Source organism: Vidua macroura, chromosome 23 (genome assembly GCF_024509145.1).
Source record: "Vidua macroura isolate BioBank_ID:100142 chromosome 23, ASM2450914v1, whole genome shotgun sequence".
Taxonomy (NCBI): Eukaryota; Metazoa; Chordata; class Aves; order Passeriformes; family Viduidae; genus Vidua; species Vidua macroura.
This window is the reverse complement of record NC_071593.1, coordinates 1,093,403-1,112,292: the sequence shown is the minus strand read 5'-3', so window position 1 is coordinate 1,112,292 and position 18,890 is coordinate 1,093,403. Positions and strand designations below refer to the sequence as shown.

Here is an 18,890-nt window from a genome sequence, read left to right as displayed (position 1 = left end):
TGCCAACGCATAGATCTGATGGCTCCAGGTCTGACCACAACCTTTTCCTGCCTCCTCCCAGGCTGCTTTCCAGACCCAATAACTTCTAATTTCCCACTCATGCTATTCCCTGTTCCCCATTTTCCAGTCTTCAAGACCTGCCATCCTGCAAACTGCCAGTTTCTCTGGTACCACAGCCAGTTTCCCCACTACTTGGACTCCAGCAAAAGCATTCAAGCCAGGTGGGCAGGGGGCTGCTGCCCCATGGGAGGAAAACTCCTGCTGGAGCTCCCAGCAGGGACAAGTCAAGGATGTGGTTCAGAGCCTCTTCTGTTTAAGCTCTTGGGAAGCATCCAAAGAAGCTCCTCAAGGATGGGGAAGGGTCTGGAGGGGGACGCAGGAGGTGTTTAAGTTCCAACTACCCACACAAGAACTGGGCATCACAGAGCAGCATCACCAAACTTAAGGTCTCCTTCAAAACAATACAGTAAAAGTGTATTTTCCTTGGCCAAACCTAATTAAACCCCGTTTGAAGTTTGGTCTGTGTTAACAGGGCCATTGTATGAGCTATGAACACTTTGATTCAATTTCCCAACCTTTATGGGGACTTTTCTGTACACTTCCCGTGATAGATTACGTTTCTAAGGCATAAGGGGAACAATAACAAGTTTCCTTGGAGCTAATTAAGCTAATCATGGTTTATAGATTAAATTCTTTGTAAGGTTTTTACCTAGTGTGGCTAAAATCAAAGACCTGTGCTCTAGCTGAGCACATCTGACTCATCTGACATCAGAAAAACTTTAAATCAGCACAGAGAATGTTGGTGGGTATTTCCCAAAATTAAATGTACAACACAATCTCTTGGCTTTGGCCCAACTTGCTGAAAAAATTTCAAATGAAAAAGGAAAAAAAATCCTCAAAAGCAGTATTTTCTCCAATTTTCCTTGAGTTATATATGATGAAGAATATTCTCCTCTTGCTCTATAAAAATTCAGCACCATGAGGAATTCAAGGAAAAATCCTCCTTCTTCCCGCCAAGATCTCTGAGAGCTTTCAATCAAAGGAAAAACCTAATGGCAAACCCCCACATTCCCTTCATTTTATTGCAATAATGAGTTAAAATCCTGGAATCCTGGGCCTGAATCCCAGCTATTCATTCCAGCTCCTATTAATGTTTACCACTTTTCTCAGAAAAAAAAAATAAAAAATAAAAGAAAAAAAAAATAAAAGGGCGGGGGGGGGGGAAAGGGAGGCCAGTGAAGGAGAGAGAGGAATAAATGCTGCTCTCCCACCGGCGTCAGCGCACGATGCTGCCAGAGCTGCTATTCCCTGCTCACATGGGTGTAGCAGCACCAGGAATGTGGTGCTTGATCCAAAATGCTGTTTCATCTGTAAAAATAAGTCAGGGGGAGATTTTCTCCTGGATACACATCAGCTCCAGGAAAGCACCCGTGTTATTGAGTGTCCCTGTGCCCCAGAGGGACAGAGGGGACACAGAGGGGACACCACTCCCAGGTCTGCTTTCACTCCCCTCCCCACATCTCTTCGCTGATCCCAGCACAATGGGATGGAGGGAGCAGCCCATCCTAGAATGGGAAGAGGGGGGCAGAGACCATCCCTGCAGTTCTGTGTAATCTCCAAGGTCCCTTCCAACACAAATCGTGGTGAGACCCTGAGCAGAAGGATGAAGGAGCTGGGGCAAAGGGTCTGGGAAGCAGCAGCTGTGGCAGATAGTGGCAATGCAAAACTCTACCATGTTTCTCCGAGGAATGGCCATCATTTCCATCCAGTAGTAGTAAACTACTACTGGGTTTTGCTAGACCTGAGATCTTCATCCTTCCCTCCAACCCAAGGGATTTGTGACCTGCCCACACTGATAAATGAGAAGATGCTGTTCGCTGGGCTCCCATGGGCTGCTCCCAGGCCATCTTGTGCATCCTGCTGAGGTCTTTCCTACACCATCACAGCAGGGCTGGGAGAGCTCTGCAACCTCCTGCTGTTCAAAATCCACTCTCACATCCTGGAAAACTTCATCTCCTCCCTTTCTCTGTAGAGAAAATACTTCTGTGGACGGTCGCAGTCCATTCCTTGTCATGAAAGCAAAATGAGAAAGGAACTCTCATTTCCTTTGTTTGCCAAGAAGGTGTAGTTCCTCAGAAGCTGCATTTCCTATTTAAGATGAGTGGTCTATCTCCCTCCTCTGGTAGCACATCTTTTGCCTCACTCCTGGACCATGTGTGACCCTCCCTGTGAGATCAGCATCTCCTGGGACTTCACATCACCAGCAAATCAATACCTCAACCCCTCTGTCTGACACCCCCTTGCTCTGCCAAGCTCCCCTGGGTCCCATTCCAACCTCCCAAAGCCCAAACTCCAACAGGAATGTGCAGAGGACAAGCACCAGGCAGGTGTGGAGTGGCTCCCAGTGAGCAGCTGCAGTCTCCACCACCACCCTAATTGGACTGACAACATGGAGAGGTCAGCAAGAAGAATCAAAGCCATGGAAAGAAAGACGCTGTATTCTTGCTTCCCAGACAGAGAGGGAGGAGAGGGAGAAGCCCCAAAAGCAGTATCCAACAATGCCACCAAGCCCCGGCTGGCTGGGAGCATTCAAATTGTCAACAAGCCTGTAGAAAAGGCAGACAAATTCCTGTTTTGTACTTGGGAAGGAGCCAGGTGATGTAATCATCTTTGAGGATGATGGTGGAATACTTTCCATTCCAGCAGTAACTCAAGATGTTAAATAGCAGCCACTAAAGTTAAACATTGCTAAATCAGCCTGTCAGGGCAGCACCTACCTAAGGGGGTGTAGGTGATGGACTGGGGCACACTCAACGCTCACTTTCCACACGCCATGAGGCAACAGGGTGTTTCAAAGATGGAGGAAAAAGCTATTTGCTAAATGAGGCAGTTGTGGCTATTTTAGGGTTGCAACATCAGTACCAGTCAAATAAGGCTGTGAGAGCTCCGTGACTGGGTCAGCGAGGGATTAAAGGAAGGGAGGGATAGTAGTGCCAACCTGTGTGCACTTAGGGAAAACAGATTAAGGCAAATTAGCCTTGTACGGGTTTTTGATGCAATTACAAGATTGACTGGGGGGGTAATGGCATTAATATCACACACCCAAACCTCTGCAGAACCTTTCCCTGGCTAACACATGGGATATTTTGATTCTGAAATCAGTGGCTCCACTGACACCATGGGACATCCTTGATGAATTAAAACTTGGCAGGCAGACACGGCGCGGCCGGAGATCCAAGCAGGGCTGTTTCTGCTGCAGCCAACAAATGTGGTTGGTGCCTCTGGGCTGTTTAACATTTTTATCAATGACCCAGGAGAAAGCCCGAAGTGTTCCAAATAAAGTTAGCTGTTGACATGGAAGCTGTGGTGTGGTAAATACTGAGAATGATGGGTTCCCAATACAGTGATCCCGACGCCCTGGGGAACTGGGCACAAGCAAGGAATGTGCATTTTGGTACAAACATGTCGAATCACACCTACAGGGACAAGGATGCAGTCCCAGTTCTCCCAGTCCCACAAGAAAGGACAAGGATCCTTCAAAAGCACTCATAAAATGGTTTAAAAAAGGGGGGATGCAGGCAGAGGGAATCTCAGCATCCCCTCTGGCATGCAGCTGATCGCCATGAGCGGCCTGTATGTGGGGAACTGGATCTGCCAAGGGAAAGGCTAAAGCAGTGCCAAGGGCTGGGAAGAGACAAAAATGTTGGCTGAAAACCTTACCAGAGGAGCAGGGGCCAAAGATTACCCTTAAACAGGCACAAGGAGCACAGAGGTGTGGCGATGGATGAAGCTCCCTGAGGTGGGAGTGCCAGGCCCAGCAGAATAAGAAGGCAGGGACAGCCTCTGGAAGCATTTAACGGGCAGTTCTCTGTCTCTGGAAACATTTCCAGAACAATTGGCTGTATCTGCTCCAGTTCAACCAGGAATGCTTCCTGTAAGAACTCGATTACCCCTAGAGCCTTACAATGTATTGGCTGGGTCCAGCACTATCAGAGGAGGCCCAGACCCGAAACAGGCACAGAGCCATAAATAGCCTTTTATCATGAAAACATCACGTCCTCACAGGCCGTGACTGTGAGGCAGCTCGGACAGGCCCTGCTCCAGCACATTGGGAAGCTGCTCTCAGCCCTCAGCACATACTTGGCCCCCTCCAAATCCCAAGTACAGCTTGGCTGCTTCCCACCCTCTGTGCTGGAGGGATGGATCGGGGTCCTTGCCACACCTTGCTTGTCACGCCTGAGCCCACGTCACCCACACCTGGTGGGGTGGTGCTAGATCTGCTGCCCTGGACATCAAAATCAAGGCAGGGAAAGGGACCCTGCTGAGCCCTGGGGCTCCCCTCACGGGGGGCCCAGCTCTACCTTAAGCTGCAAAATCAGAGAATCACAGAATGGTTTAGGTTGAAAGGGACCTTAAAGCTCATCCAGTCCCACCTCCTGCCATGGGCAGGGACACCTTCCACTATCCCAGGTTCCTCCAAGGCCTGTCCAACCTGGCCTTGCACACTTCCAGGGATCCAGGGGCAGCCACAGCTTCCCTGGGCAACCTGTGCCAGGGCCTCACCAGCCTCACAGCCAGGAATGCCTTCCAAATAGCCCATCTATCCCTGCCCTCTGTCCACTTAAAGCCATTCCCCCTTGTCCTGCTCCTCCATCCCTTGTCCAAAGTCCCTTTCCAGCTCTCCTGGAGTCCCTTTAGGCACTGGAAGGGGCTTTGATGTCTCCCTGGAGTCTTCTCCAGGTGAACACCCCCAGCTCTCCCAGCCTGGCTGCAGAGCAGGGGGGCTCCAGTCCTCATAACATCTCTGTGGTCTCCTCTGGACTCACTCCAGCAGCTCCACATCCTCCTGATGTTGGGGACCCCAAAGCTGTAGGTAGCATTGCAGGAGGGTCTCACAAAAGCAGAGCAGAGGGGCAGAGAACAGAGAAGAGAGCCAGGGAGAAGACAGCTGCCAGCCTGAATCTGACTTGGTTTCTCCTCTTCCTGTCAGGTCACCAGCTCCTCTCCTTCTCAAAAAGGCCTGTGACCCCAAGGGATGACACCAGATGTCTCTGACAGCAAGAGAGTGTCACCACCAGCTTCTGCAGGGCAAAACCACCCCTTGTCACCCCAGCAAGACTAGGACTCCCCGTGCTCAGTGCTGTAGGAGCACAACAAAGGGAATGCAGGGACCAAAGATCCCCTGCTGTGATGGAGAGGAGCTGCAGAAGAGATGAAGGGCTGGATTGCTGGGAGCAGCAGCCATCAGCTGCTGCCCCTGAGCAGGCACAGGCTGTGCAGGCAGCGTCCATCCGCAGTCCAGCCGGCCCGGCAGCACAATGGCTCTGCCTCCACTGTGCCTGAGCGGAGCCAATGGATATGGGAGGCAGAGGGAGAAATGCGCTCAATGTGCTGCATGGGAGGGACGGGGAGGGGAGGGAAGGGGGGGAGGCGCAGACAAAGAACAGGGAGATGGAAAGAGAAAAGCAGGCAGGGAGCAGAAGGTGAAGTGGGGAGGATGGGGCTGGGGGAGACGCGTGTGTGCAGCCCCTTGCCAGTGAGGAGCTGGGGAGCGAGCGGAGAGCAGCGGGCAGCCAGCCCCTCGCAGGGCCCTGCAGCAGCGGCAAGTCAGGCCCAGCGAAATGAAAATCTCTTAACCACATAGAATTGTTAACTGCCCCCAAATCCTTTTGTGCTGGGGCTGCAAGCTTAGAAGAGCTTAAGCTGTTAGATGCATGAACTTCCTCCATAAATATCCCTTGTGCACACTGCCGCGAGCAGGCTGGCGCGCTATTAGCCAGATGAAAAACCCAGCGGAGGAAATGAGCAACTCCTTCCAGCTGCACAGAGGGGCTGTCCATTCCTTGGGATGCCCTTCTCCACCTGGACCCTTTGGTGGGGCAGGACCGTGTTCCCCCATGCTCCCTGCCATGTCCTGTTTGGGCTCCTGAGTGTGTGAGAGAGCTTCGCCCCCAAAGCCAGCTCAGATTTGCTATTGTTTTTCTTCTGGAAAGGGGCCCAGATTCCCTCCCACCCCTGGAAACACGAGCAAACCTGCCAGCCACATGTAGGAGTGAGTCCCCCACGCCAGGCGGCTCCGCCGCTACCTCCGCAGGGAGCAGGGCAGGGACCCGGGGGAAGGAGGGCAGGGATGCAGGATACATCCTGCAGGTCCTTCCCGAGCAGAGCTGTGGTGACCAGCCCCTTCCCAGCCCTTTGTGGGGCTCGCTGGGAGGGCTGGGAGAGGACGGCGATTCCATGGCTGTCCTGCCAACTCTGTGTCTGGCTCTCCTCCAAGTCCCCGCTCCTCTTCTGGGGGCTGCCCGGGGAAAATGGAGGGGCACAATCCTGGGGTCCCATCCAACCCCGATTCCACCCCACAGGAGATGGGGAAAGGAAAAAAGGAACGGGGAAGGCAAAGGCAAAGACCAAAGGGAAAGGGAAAGAAAAGAAGAGGGAGAGAAAGGAATAGGAAGGAGAAGAAAAGGGGAATAGGAAGGGGAAGGAAAGGGGAAGAGGGAGGGGAAGGGGAAGGGAAAGGGGAAGGAGATGGGGAAAGGTAAGGAGAACGGAAAGAAGAGGTGAAAAGAGAAGGGGAAAGAGAAAAGGAGGGGAAGAGGATGGGAAAAGCAAAAGAAAAAGGGAAGGGGAAGGAGAAAGAAAGGGGAAGGGGAGGCAGCCCCGGAGCCAGCTGCCCCACGGAGACGATGGGCTGCCGGCCACCGCGTGATTAATGAGGGCGGGGAGCGCGGGGCCGGCGCACGCCAGCACCGGCTGCAGAAACAGCTGCCGAGGTACCGGACCTCCCAAAATCCTGCTGCTGCTGCTGCCCAGACAAAGAGGGGACCGGCCTCTCCCTCCTGCTCCTCCCTCCGCCTCGGCCCCCGCTCCTGCCTGCTCTTCTCCCCCCAGCCCTGCGGGGTCCTGGGGTCCTGGTCCCAGGAGGGGTCCTGGGAGCCCCGGGGTACGCGAGGGGAGCCCGGGCTGGGCTCGCAGTGGCACCGGGGAGCTCCCCAAGAAACCCCGGCTGCATCACAAAACAGCACTGTGCAAGGCTGGGTCTGCTTCGGGAGAAACCAGGCTGAGATGGAAAACCTGCTATGAATCACTGGGGCTTTGTGGTGTTGCTACAGATGCTTCACTTGGGAGTTGTAAAACCCCCGTCTGCCTTTCGAGGCAGGGATTAGCCGGGCTCAGTTTCCAGCAGTACTTCCTTGCTGTCCTCATCCCCATCTCTGCTAGGGCTGTAAGACACTTGATCTGCCCGAGCTCAGTGGGAAGAGGCGTTCAGTGGCTAAGCATGGAGTAGCTGAAATAATGGATATTAAATGATCCCCATGCACACCAGGACCTGAATTTTGGTGCACGAGCAGCCCATCCACCAGCAGCAGCCATGGAGCCCTCTCCAAGGGGACTATACAGCCTGCAGTCCGTACTGAGCACAATCAGATTGTCCATTCCCCTCTCCAGTGTGTCTGTCTCCCACTACCAGCACCTTCTCCATGCTTGGTTCTACCTGGCCAACCCTTCACAGCCAGAAGAGAGGAGACACAGTTCCTCCTTTGGCTCTGCAGTGGCCACCAATGGATCTCAGAAGCCTGGCTCTGCTTGGAGAGTGCCGATCCTATTGGAACCTCAGAGAGATTTGGATATTCAGCCAGGACAGGGGAGAAAGATCCTGTTTGCCAAACTCTGTGGTTTGCTCCACGCATGGCACAGCTGCAGGTGCCCATCACACAGCTCTGGGGTCCCCACCTCCCTCCCAGCAGCCCTAGGAGCTCCCTTCTCAACCTTCCTGAGACCAGGTATGACTGGACAGGAGCACAGACACCAGCTCAGGGAGGGGGATGCTGAGCCTCTTGCTGGCCTGGGACCACACTGGCTCCATGGTGCTCATCTGAGCTCAGCAGGCACTCACAGAGTCTGCTTTGAACATCCACAGGGGCAGGAGAACATCTACAGAGGCAGAACATTTATAGGGCAGGAAACCTCTGTTTGTTGAGGAGCACAGGGATCAGGTAGCTCTGAACAGGCCATGACCATGTCCCACCCTGGGCCATTTGCACCTCACCAAGAAAACACTGTAGACAACTTGCTCCCTCCCACTGCACCCTTTTGGGACCCTGCATTCCCACTCCCCTTATCCAAGAAGAGATTCAGCCCATGCCAAAGCACACAGCAAAACCAACAGCATAATAGCCCCAGTATTTTGGAAGGCAACTGCAGATTGGTGACATGCACCACACGCGTGTGCCTCCAAAACCTGGAGAACATGGATGGCACCAGCAACAGGTGCCAGCCCTGAACCCATTAGCCCTGGGGACCCAGAGGTCATGCACAGCCTCTGCAATGGGTGGATGAGCCTGGGGCAGGAAGCGAGGAGCTGAGGAAGGAGTCAGGCCCCACACACGCCCCTGTGCCCCCCCTGCCCAAGGAGGTCCCTCCCAGATGGTTCATGCAGATCCCGGGTGCAAATCCCGAGTGCCCCCAGCAGCTGAGGCGAGCCCGCGGGCCGTGTTTACCTCTGCAGACGGTCCCGTTCTCCACCGACTCGTAGCCGGCCCGGCACATGCAGCGGCCGATAGGCACCAGCCACTCGCCGTCACCGTTGCAGTACAGCTTGATGGGCACGTCCACCTCCTCGGCATTGGCAATGCACGTGCCCCTGGCTGCAACCAGCGAGGTGCTCTCTGCTCCCGACAGGGTTTCTTGGAAGACGGCCCCGTTCTGGATCACACGGGGACATTTGCGGTAGAAGACACGGACGGCAATCAGGGACATGCAGCCCCCATAGTCCTGGAAGGCCAGGTAGAAACCATTCTTGGAGACAGGCCCAAAACTGCGCACCTCAGTGTTGATCTTCATCACCCGTCCACCTAAATCCACCTGTGAGAAGCTCTCATCAGCAGCAATTGTGTCCACCTTCATCCAAGGATTCTCCATCCAGTTAGGAAAAGTCTTGGTGGCCGAGTCAAAGTCTGACTCGAAATAGTACAGGTTAAAAGTCTCCTTACAGGAGCCTGGGACATTGGGGATGCTGCTGCAGTCCCGGACAGAAAATTTCATCTCCACGTGGATGCGGTGTGCTCCTCGCCTGCGGATGTACTTGGTCCGGAGCCAGTTGTTCTGGCTGGATTCAAAGACGTTGCACACCTGGTAGGTGCGGATTGTGTTCATGTTCTCATCGTACCCACTCACCTCTTCCCACTGCGGGCAGGACACAGACAGTCAAGGGGCTGCTCTGAACAGGTGCTCCCCACCCTCCTCACCTCTTCCCATCCCCACTGTGTGCCATGTAGGCTCTGCCAGCACCAGCTGCCCCTTTCTGTGCCCACCCCATCCCACAGGCTGTCCTAGCACCTCATCCCAGCACCCCCCTGCAGGTGCCCTGTACCTGCCTGGGCAGAGTTTGACCCACACCACGCCCCAGGCAGGCTCCACACTTTGTGGACAAAGTGGCCTCTCAGGGCCACCTTGCTGCCTCTAGCACCATGCTCCATGCCTGGATTCAGGGTCAAGCCTCTCTGCTGCTGGAGGGACAGCAAGGCCACTGCTCTGCAGAAATGGTTTCAGTAGGGACTGTGCCCATGGCTGCGCTGCACAGCTCTGCCTCTGGCAAAGAACGCAGTGCCTTTAGCACAGGGATTCCCAGCAGTGCCACTGTGGTTACTGACATGGCAAACAGGACCTGCTTCCTCAAAGCCATAAAACCTCCTGCAGCCAGTGCCTCTTCCCAGGGGCAGGATGGGACCACGGCCAATCCTGCTGTGTTCCCAAAAAGGGAGGTGCTGGGTAAGTCCCACTGGAGCCCTCATCCCTGCCCTTTTGACGGTCAAATGCTTTGGGGCTCCTCCAGCAGGTGTGCTCAGGTGTGCTCAGGTCCCAACCCCAGCTGTCCTGAACTGGATCTATGCGATGCAGACATGCCTACGAGGTGTGCCATGACAGCGACACCCTTCTCAGCAAGACAGCTCAGAGCTGACAGATTTCCCCATGGGAAGCTCTGCCCAGCTCTCCCCAGCTGACTGACTGCCAGCTCTGGAGGAAGCTCTGTAGAGTTACAGAGGAGAATATCCTGAGCTGGAAGGGACCCACAAAGATCATCAAGTCAACCTAATGGCCCTGCACAGTCACCCCAACAATCCCCCCCTGTGCTTGAGAGTGGTGTCCGAAGGCTCCTGGAGCTCTGGCAGCCTTGGGGCTGTGCCCATTCCCTGGGGAGCCTGGGCAGTGCCTGACCACCCTCTGGGGGAAGAACTTTTTCCTGCCATCCAGTCTAAACCCCCCTGACACAGTTCCACCTGTCCCCTTGGGTGCCCACAGAGCTCAGGGCTGCTGTGATATCATCTGGCCTTCTCCAGCTCTCTGCCCTTTTCCCAGGGTGTTTTTTCCCAAACCCTCCAGCGCTTGTTATCTCCATTCTGTGTAGGATGGGGACATTTCAGAGAGGGAGATGCAGGACATGAGCTGCAGCCTGTAACTGGCCACTGCTCCTCTGCGGGGAGCACCAGCAGGGAAGGGTCTTTGTGTGAGGAGAACCCTCAGCTCACAGAGCATCTCCCCCTGCCCAGCCCCTGCCAGAGTGCAGAGCACCTCCCTGCAGTCCCATACCCACCTAGGGCACCTGTGTGATGCTGGCAACAGGGACCAGAGTCCTGCTGGCGTGTGACACAGTCCTGGCCAGCTGGAACTGCTCCTTCTGAATTTGTTCATAAAACTGCTCAAGTGGAAGCCGAGCTGTTTCCCATGGATGTTACACCCCAAGCACAACCCTGCCCTGGATGCAGGATCACAACCAAGACAGGGCAGCAGCACAGCCCAGATCCAGCACCAGTGCCAGGACCAAATCCAGGGAAAATCCTGCAGGAGCAGAGTATTCCCAGCCCTTCAGGTTGTAAATGGCCTCACAAGGGCACCCGGGACTGGGGAGAGAGGCTCAGGAGATGGGAGACAGATTGCTCCTTGCACATCAAGGCTCACAGCCCAACAGAAGGCTGTCAGGGAAGATCCCCAACAGCTCCAGCCACTTCAGTTTGGCAGTAGCTGTAAATATGCTGCCAGGACTGGGGGACAAGAAGAGCATCCTCACAAAACACAGCCGGAACATTTTCTTTGTTTCCCAGAAATAAATTTGGTGTGCTAAATGGAAAATTGCAGGATCTCCCTGCTTTTAAGGGCACTGGCTGGGAGGGGAGTGAGGGAATCAAGGACAAGGCATGCAGAAGCAATTCCTTCCCTTGCCCTGCCTCTGATTTGGTTCTCCCTCACCTGGACCACTCCAAACACCCACCTCGGCAGCTACCAAGGCCAAGGGACCCCCCCCACCCACCACACCTGCCCAGCCCCGAGGGAGGGTAAGGACACAAGCCCAGAGAGTTCAGCCTTGGTCAGGCAGGAGCAGCACATGGTGGAATGAGGGTCTCCAGGACTTGGGATGAACAGGAGATGCTGGAGGCAGGGCTTGGGGACGTATATGAATGGCACAAGAGTTTCAGAGCCAGACATAATACAACTGCTTGGGCAGTTGCAATAATCCTCAAAAAGGAGCACACAGCAGCTTCTGTCTTCCAGGTGATGCTGGCTGCATAAAACCTGGCCAGTCACCTCTGAGTGGGATGCACGGCCTTGTCCTGCTTGTGGACATGAGGCCACGAAGGTACCGCAGAATTGTCACCCATGATGAGCACAGTGCCCATACCCCCCCTGAGGGCCCTGCCCAGAGGTGATCCCACCAACCACTGGAACTGCATTGTAGTGTCCAGATAGGCATCTCCACCCTGATGGGGGACCTGGCAGCACCCTGGGGTCCAGGCTCGGGACCCCCAGCATCCTCCCACATCCCTGCCACATCAAGTGGCTGGCTCCAGACTTCCCTTTTCCCAGATGGGAAAGTCACCCCTGTGCACCAGCCCCTGCGCTTCCTCGACGCTTAATTAGAAGCCTCTCCCTTTCTCTTGGCTCTCTAATTAACATGCCGGGAGCTCAAAAGAAGGCAGCAGCACAATAACCCGGGGAGACGGCTTCCAGCAGGCCCCGGCCTCATTACGGCGGGGCTGGGGAGAGGGAGCAGGCCATGCTTCACATATGGAAACACCGCAAACAAGAAAGGCTGGGCCAGGAGAGAAAAAGACTTGACCTCTTCTCCCCTGCATTGTGTGCCCGTCATCCCCCTCGGCGGGCACTGGCGGGGCTGGGGCAGCTCTGCCCTTTATCATGGTGATGGGCCCGGCCCGCAGCGCCCGTGCCTGGCGCGACACCGCGGCCGCGCTGCTCCGGCTCGGTTTAATCTCCCCACACAAGGCTTTTCTTGGCTGTTTCTTTTCTTCTGCCAAGTCGGCTCAGATAGAGGGCATGCTGTCAGCCTGGGGGTGAGGTCCACAGAAACGTCTTCATCCAGCCCCTGCAGAGGGTGGATGGAAGGCAGGACAGAGCCTGAGCCACCACTGCCACACATGGGCATGGGAAGCATCTCCAGGCTTTGGCCAGACTGGATTGGGCTACCCAAGTGCAAGGCAGCAGGTCTGGGGGAGTTGGACACTGTGGCTGCTGCCGGTTACCACAGCCAGAGGTGGGCAGGATGCTCTGAAGCACTGTGATACCCCACGTGGGACACAGAGGTGGCTGCACTCTGGTATTCTCCCATGAGCAGAAGGGTGCAGAAATCACAGAATCACAGAATGTTCTGAGTTGGAAGGGACCCACTGGGATCATTGAGTCCAACTCCTGGCCCTGCACAGACACCCCAACAATCCCATCCTGTGCATCCCTGAGATCCTTGTCCAAATGCTCCTGGAGCTCTGGCAGCCTCGGGGCTGTGCCCATTCCCTGGGGGAGCCTGGGCAGTGCCCAGCACCCTCTGGGGGATGAACCTGATGCACTGCCTTGCCCAAGCTCTTCTTTAAAGGAGCTTCTTCAGGGTGGTCTTCCAGTGTGTTTCAGGGTACACCTGGCCCTGGTAAAGACAGATAGTTCTGCTGAGCCAGGGATGCTGGACATTCCTTTCAGGACCTGAGCCTAATGCCCTCAATCTGCTACAAGTGACAGGCAATGGAGTAACAAGGGAGACACTGGGGACAAATGATGGTGGCCTTGGCATATTGTTTCTTCCTCTCCTCATTTTTAGGTGGCTGCATGCCAGCTCTATGGAGACTATGATTCCTCTAGCACCACACTGCGTGACTCTGTGGGATGGGAACTACATCCCACAAACACTGGGATATTTTCTGGAGTATCATCTCCTAGAAAATTACTGGAAACCTCAACTGTCACCTCCTTTTGTGCTCTTCCCACATGGCCAAGGATTTTTGCATCAGTGCCTGAGTTTTCCTGCCTGACAAGCCTGCCACATTCACGTGCAGAAGAGACCCCAGAGCAGCCCCAGGTCCCCATTAGGTGATGCCTTACCCCTGATGGAGGATGCACGGTCCAGCCCAGCTCTGCTGTCGCCGTGGTGGAGTCCATCAGTGTCTCTGTGGAAGGAAGGGGAAAGAAGGAGTCACTGGATGCTGCTGAAAGGACTGAAGATGGAGACAGAGAAAGAGATGGAGAGGAGCTAGCTAGCCCAGGGCTGCAGGGCTGGAGCCCATCTCACACTGAGCCTTTTGGCCACATCTCAGCCAGGGGACCCAGATACTGGTCCCTCCACCCAACTGCTCCCCACCCACTGCCCACTGCTCCCTGCCCCCCATGCAGAATCATGGAAGCAAAAAATGTTAAGGTTGGAAATGACCTCCAAGATCATCAAGTGTAACCATCAGCCCAGCACCAAAACAATGTTCATCATTAAACCATGTTCACAAGTGCCACATCCACACATTTTTTTAACATCTCCAGGGATTGTGATTTCACCACTGCCCCGGGCCAATGCTTGACCATCCTTTCCATGAAGGAATTTTCCCTAATATCCAATCTAAACCTCCCCTGGCACAGCTTGAGGCTGTTTCCTCTTGTCCTGTATCTTGCTCCTTGGAAGCAGAGCCCAACCTCCACCCGGCTGCCCCCTCCTGTCAGGGTGCAGAGCCAGAAGGTCCCCCCTGAGCCTCCTTTTCTCCAGGCTGAGCCCCCCCACCTCCCTCAGCTACTCCTGGTGCTCCAGACCCTTCCCCAGCTCCATTCCCTTCTATGGAAATGCTCCAGCCCCTCCATGTCTTAATTTTCATTTGGGGCCCAACACTGATCCCAGGATTTGAGGTGGGACCTCAAGGTGCCCAGAACAGGCAATGTCTCCTGCTATGAATGGGGACTCTTCCATCTATCAGCCAAGCTGGATTTTCCTCCTCTCAATCCTAAATCCAGGTACTCCAGCCCAGTTCTACCCCTGCAGATAAGGAGCAGCCTGAGCAGGGATCCTCCATCTCCTTCTAGTTTCCTTTGCCAAAAGCAGGATATTTTTTTTCTCAGCACTTTGCACAGCAAGGAGAATCCTCAGATATGCAGTAGGATGTGGGGAGGAACAGCACTTTTAGGACTTAAAAGTACTAAAAAATTAAACTACTGTTAAAGCTGGTTTTCCAGATGATTTGGGTTGAAATAGGTCAGGTGATGCTTCCACTGACCAGCACAGACAAGTTCTCCTAAGCCACGCAACAGCAAAGACTCCTCACCCTTACTGCAGCTCAGGATACTTCCAGCACTGGAATTCTTTTCATCCCAAAGAGCTGTAGGTTGGTTTAACTCCATTGATGGCACAAGAAGGGGTGCTCAGGTTATGGTACCCCAAAAGCTGGGCCATCATGAGCAGTTGAATGTGCCAGCCAGCCCCATCAGAAATAAATGGGACAAACACTTGGAATCATGGTTCCAAAAGCCATTTAATATCGAGTCCTACCATTACTACAGCACTGCCATATTCAGCATTAAACCATGTCTCTAAGTACCAGATCTACACACTTCTTTAACACCTCCCAGGGAGTGTTCAAAAGTCTTTTTTGGACACTTCCATGAGTGGTTTCCAGAGTCTGGGTAACTCTCTGTTCCTCTAGGTCTGCAGCAACACGCTCATGGCAATACAGGGATTTTCTGCACCACACCCAAGGCTGACAGTTTAAGAAAACAGGAAAATATTCCTGAGTTTAGGAAATGCAGTCGACAAATTCTGCCCAAAGGCCTCAAAACACCGAGGCTGGACATGAGGGGAGCGTGGTGGGAAAGGCTGCACAGGGCAGCACATGGCCAGTGATTCTGTGCTGAGACCGTGATCATGCCCAGAGGGGAAATTCTGTCCCTCTGCTCTGCAGGGACAATGTGAATCTGCCCCTGATTTCAGCACATGCCCTGGGGATGACAAATGCACTTGCAGGGATGCTGGAAGTGTCCATCCCATACACACTTAGAGTTCCAGAATGGCTGGGGTTGGGAGAGACCTTCAAGACCATCCAGTCCCACCCTCCTGCCATGGGCAGGGACACCTTCCACTATCCCAGGTTGCTACAAGCCCCATCCAGCCTGGCTTTGGACACTGCCAAGGGTAGTCCCAGAATGGGAATGGAGAGTTACTGGATGTAATCATGTCCTTCTGCTGCCCTTCTCCCCATCAGAAAAAGAAGCATGCTGCCACAAACCCCCCAAAAGCATCTCCACCTTCTCCACTTTCACTCCACTGAACAAAAACAAAGGAAGAAAAGCTCAGCCTTGAGCAGATCCGTCACTGAAGAGCCAGGCCTGGATGCAGAGGTGACAAATGCGCCGTGCACGTGACCTCCTGTTCCCCACTGGCACCCCAAAAAGTGCCTCGGCAGCACTGTGCTCCCTGCACCTACTCCTGGCAGTAAATCCTCCTCAGACTGTGGCTTGTTCATTACTCCTGGTTCGAGCCAGCAGTTTCCAGTTCACAGGAAACCAGGATTTTGAAATTTGGTTTTATTCCAAGAGCAAAAAGCAAAAAATAGTTCTTTGCAATTTTTCCCACTAGGAAGAATTCTGGAAAATAGCTAATCCCGAAATGTTGTGGATCAGATTTACAAAATTTCTTTTTAAACTGATTATTTGTTTACATAGGGCAATAATAGTCTTTACTTTGTATCAGAGAATCTTGCTTTTTCATTAAAACACCAGTGGTGTTTGATCTGAAAGGAAAACATTTTTCACACAGTGCTAGCAAGAAGCTTTAAAAACTCCCTGAATTTGTTACTTTATCTTAACTATCAATGACAGTGGTGCATAGTAAGTACATTAATAGCAATGACTAAAATGGAAAAGAAGATATACTCTAAGTCATTACAAATAATTCCCCAAATAAACTTCATGTTTTGAAGCATTTTGCATTTTTAAAGCCTTTTATTTAATGAAAACTCGGTGCAGTGTAAATGTGATGCTCAGTACACCTCTGCTCCCACCCCCTTATCCTCAGCTGAAGGATCCCCTTGGAGCTCTGCATCCACTCTGGCTGGCCCAGAGAGAAGGAGGAGAAGAAATTCGCAGGTTTTAAGCACGTTTTTCCAATGGCAAATTATCTTCCCATAAAAAACACCAGATATTCCATTAATTTTAGTCTGGATTTACACCATTTAGCTGCCAGCTATTGTATTTCCTTTTCCTTCTACAAAGACTCTGCAGTCCAAAACTTTTCTCTCTTGTGGTGCTCACGGGTGGCAAATGATCCATCTCCAAGACAGCTAAATTAGCTCAGCTTCCTTCTTCTTCCTCCCTAAACCAGGTTCTTGTTTGAGGCTCCTGTTTATCACACTTCATTGTGCAGGGGGTCCCAGGGCTGTGGTCCCCATCGCACACAGCTGTAACACTCCAATGTGCCACTTTTGGAGCAGTTTTGCACTAAGCTGCTGCCCATGCTGAAGTCCTTTTGGAGATGGGGTTACACTGAGAAGAGAGTGCCTGAGTTACAGAAAATTGGCAACAACTGGTCCCTGTGAAGCATGGTGACACTGCAGGGTCAGCACAAGTGGGTGTGAATCAGAACAGTAAAACCACAGAATGGTTTGGTTTGGGAGGGACCTTAAAGCTCATCTAGCTCCATGGGCAGGGGCACCTTCCACTGTCCCAGGTTGCTCAAGGCCCTGTCTAACCTAGAATTACAGAATCATAGAATAGGCTGAGCTGGAAGGGACCCACAAGGATCATTGAGTCCAACTCCTGGCCTTGCACAGGGAACCCCAACAACCCCAGCCTGTGCCTCAGAGTGTTGTCGAAACACTCCTTGAACTCAGACAGACTTGTGACCACTGCCCTGGGGAGCCTGTTCAGTGCCCAACCTATCTCTGGCTGAAAAATCTTCTTCTAATATCCAACTTAAATTTCCTCTTGACTTAGCTCCAGCCATTTCCTCAAGTCCTACCACAGCTCATCAGAGTGAAGAGATTGGTACCTGCTCCTCTGCTGCCCTTCAGCAGGATGTTGAAGAGCACAACGAGGTCTCTTCCAGTCTCCTTCAGGCTGAACAGACCAAGTGCCCTCAGCATCTCTTCATGTGACTTTCCCTCCAGACCCTTCCCCATCTTCTTGGCCTCCTTTGGATTGGATGTGCTCTAATTGCTTAATGTCTTTTTAATATTGTGGTGCCCAAATCTGCTCCAGGACTCGAGGTGAGGCTACGCCACTGCAGAGCACAGTGGGACAATCCCCTCCCTTGCCTGGCTGCCGATGCTGTCCCTGATGTCTTCCAGGACACAGGTGGCCCTCCTGGCTGCCAGGCCAGTGCTGACTCAGATACAGCTGGCCATTGACCAGGACCCCAGGTCCCTTCCTGCAGCTGCTCTCCAGCCTCTTGTTCCCTAGTCCACCCACACATCCAGGGTTGTCTCATAGCCGGTAAAGAATCTGGCACTTTCCCTTGTTGAACTTCACATGGTTGGTGATGGCCCAGTCCTCTATTTTGTCGAGGTCTCTCTGCAGGGTCTCCCTGCCTTTGAGGGAGGCAGCAGCTCTTCCCAGTTTTGTATCTTCTGTGAACTTGCCTCAAATTCCTTCCAGTCCTGTGTCCAAGTCACTGCATGCTGAAGAGTGCAGAGCAATGACAAGGCCCTGCAGTGACAGTTCACCAGTCTGATGTCATCCCAGTCACTGTCACCCATTGTGCCTGACCTGTGAGCCAGTTTCTCACCCATCACGTGATGTGTTTACCAGCTGGGGGCTGGACAGGTTGTCCAGAAGGATCCTGTGAGAGATAGTATCAAAAGCTTTGCTGAAATCAAAAAAGATTCCATCTCCTGGCTTCCCTTGATCAACCAGGTGGGTTTACCCTGTCAGAGAAGGAAATCAGGTTTGATAAGCAGGACTTCCCCTCATGAAGCCATGCTGGCTGAGACCAATGACTACGTTGTCCTCCAAGTGTTTCTCAATACTTTTCAGAATAATGCTCTCCATTGATTTTACCAGCCAATGAAGTGAAACTGACAGGCCTCTAGTTTCTAGGGTCCTCCTTCTTGCCCTTCTTGAAAATTAGGACAATGTTCACTGACTTCCAGTCAGCTGGGACCTCTTTGAAATCCCAAGACTGCTCAAAAATCACCAAGAGATGCTTTGCAATGCAATCAGCAGCTCTGTGAGGATCTTGGATGAATCATAGAATCCCAGAGCAGTTTGGTTTGAATGGAACCTTAAAGCTCATCTCATTCCACCCCCTGCCATGGGCAGGGACACCTTCCCTATCCCAGGTTGCTCCAAGCCCTGTCCAACCTGGCCTTGGACACTTCCAGGGAGGGGGAGTCTGGGCAACCTCTCTAAGCAGCCTGTTCCAGATGCTCATGGACACTTCTGAGTGATAGGTGACTCCAGGCCCAGGGACATCATTTCGACAAAGTTCTGCCACAGGTGCGAGCTCCACACAAAGTGTGATAAGCCCCAAGGCATGGGAACCCATCATCCTGCTGAGGCAGCTCCTCCACCTGCAGTTTCCACTGGGCTGCCCTGCCCCTGCCTCTTCTGTACCCATGGTTCTTGGGGCTCACCCCCAGATT

General features: G+C 53.2%; 1 protein-coding gene across 2 annotated transcripts in view; it reads right to left on the bottom strand.

The window, feature by feature from the left end:
- EPHB2 (EPH receptor B2) overlaps nucleotides 1–18,890 on the bottom strand; it is a 127,592-nt gene that overhangs the window by 74,183 nt on the left and 34,519 nt on the right. For both annotated transcript variants that reach the window (XM_053997610.1, XM_053997611.1), the window contains exons 2-3: nucleotides 13,384–13,448; nucleotides 8,502–9,186 (exon numbers count right to left, since the gene is read on the bottom strand). In XM_053997610.1, coding sequence (XP_053853585.1) covers nucleotides 8,502–9,186; nucleotides 13,384–13,448 — 750 coding nt within the window. The remainder of the gene's footprint in view (nucleotides 1–8,501; nucleotides 9,187–13,383; nucleotides 13,449–18,890) is intronic.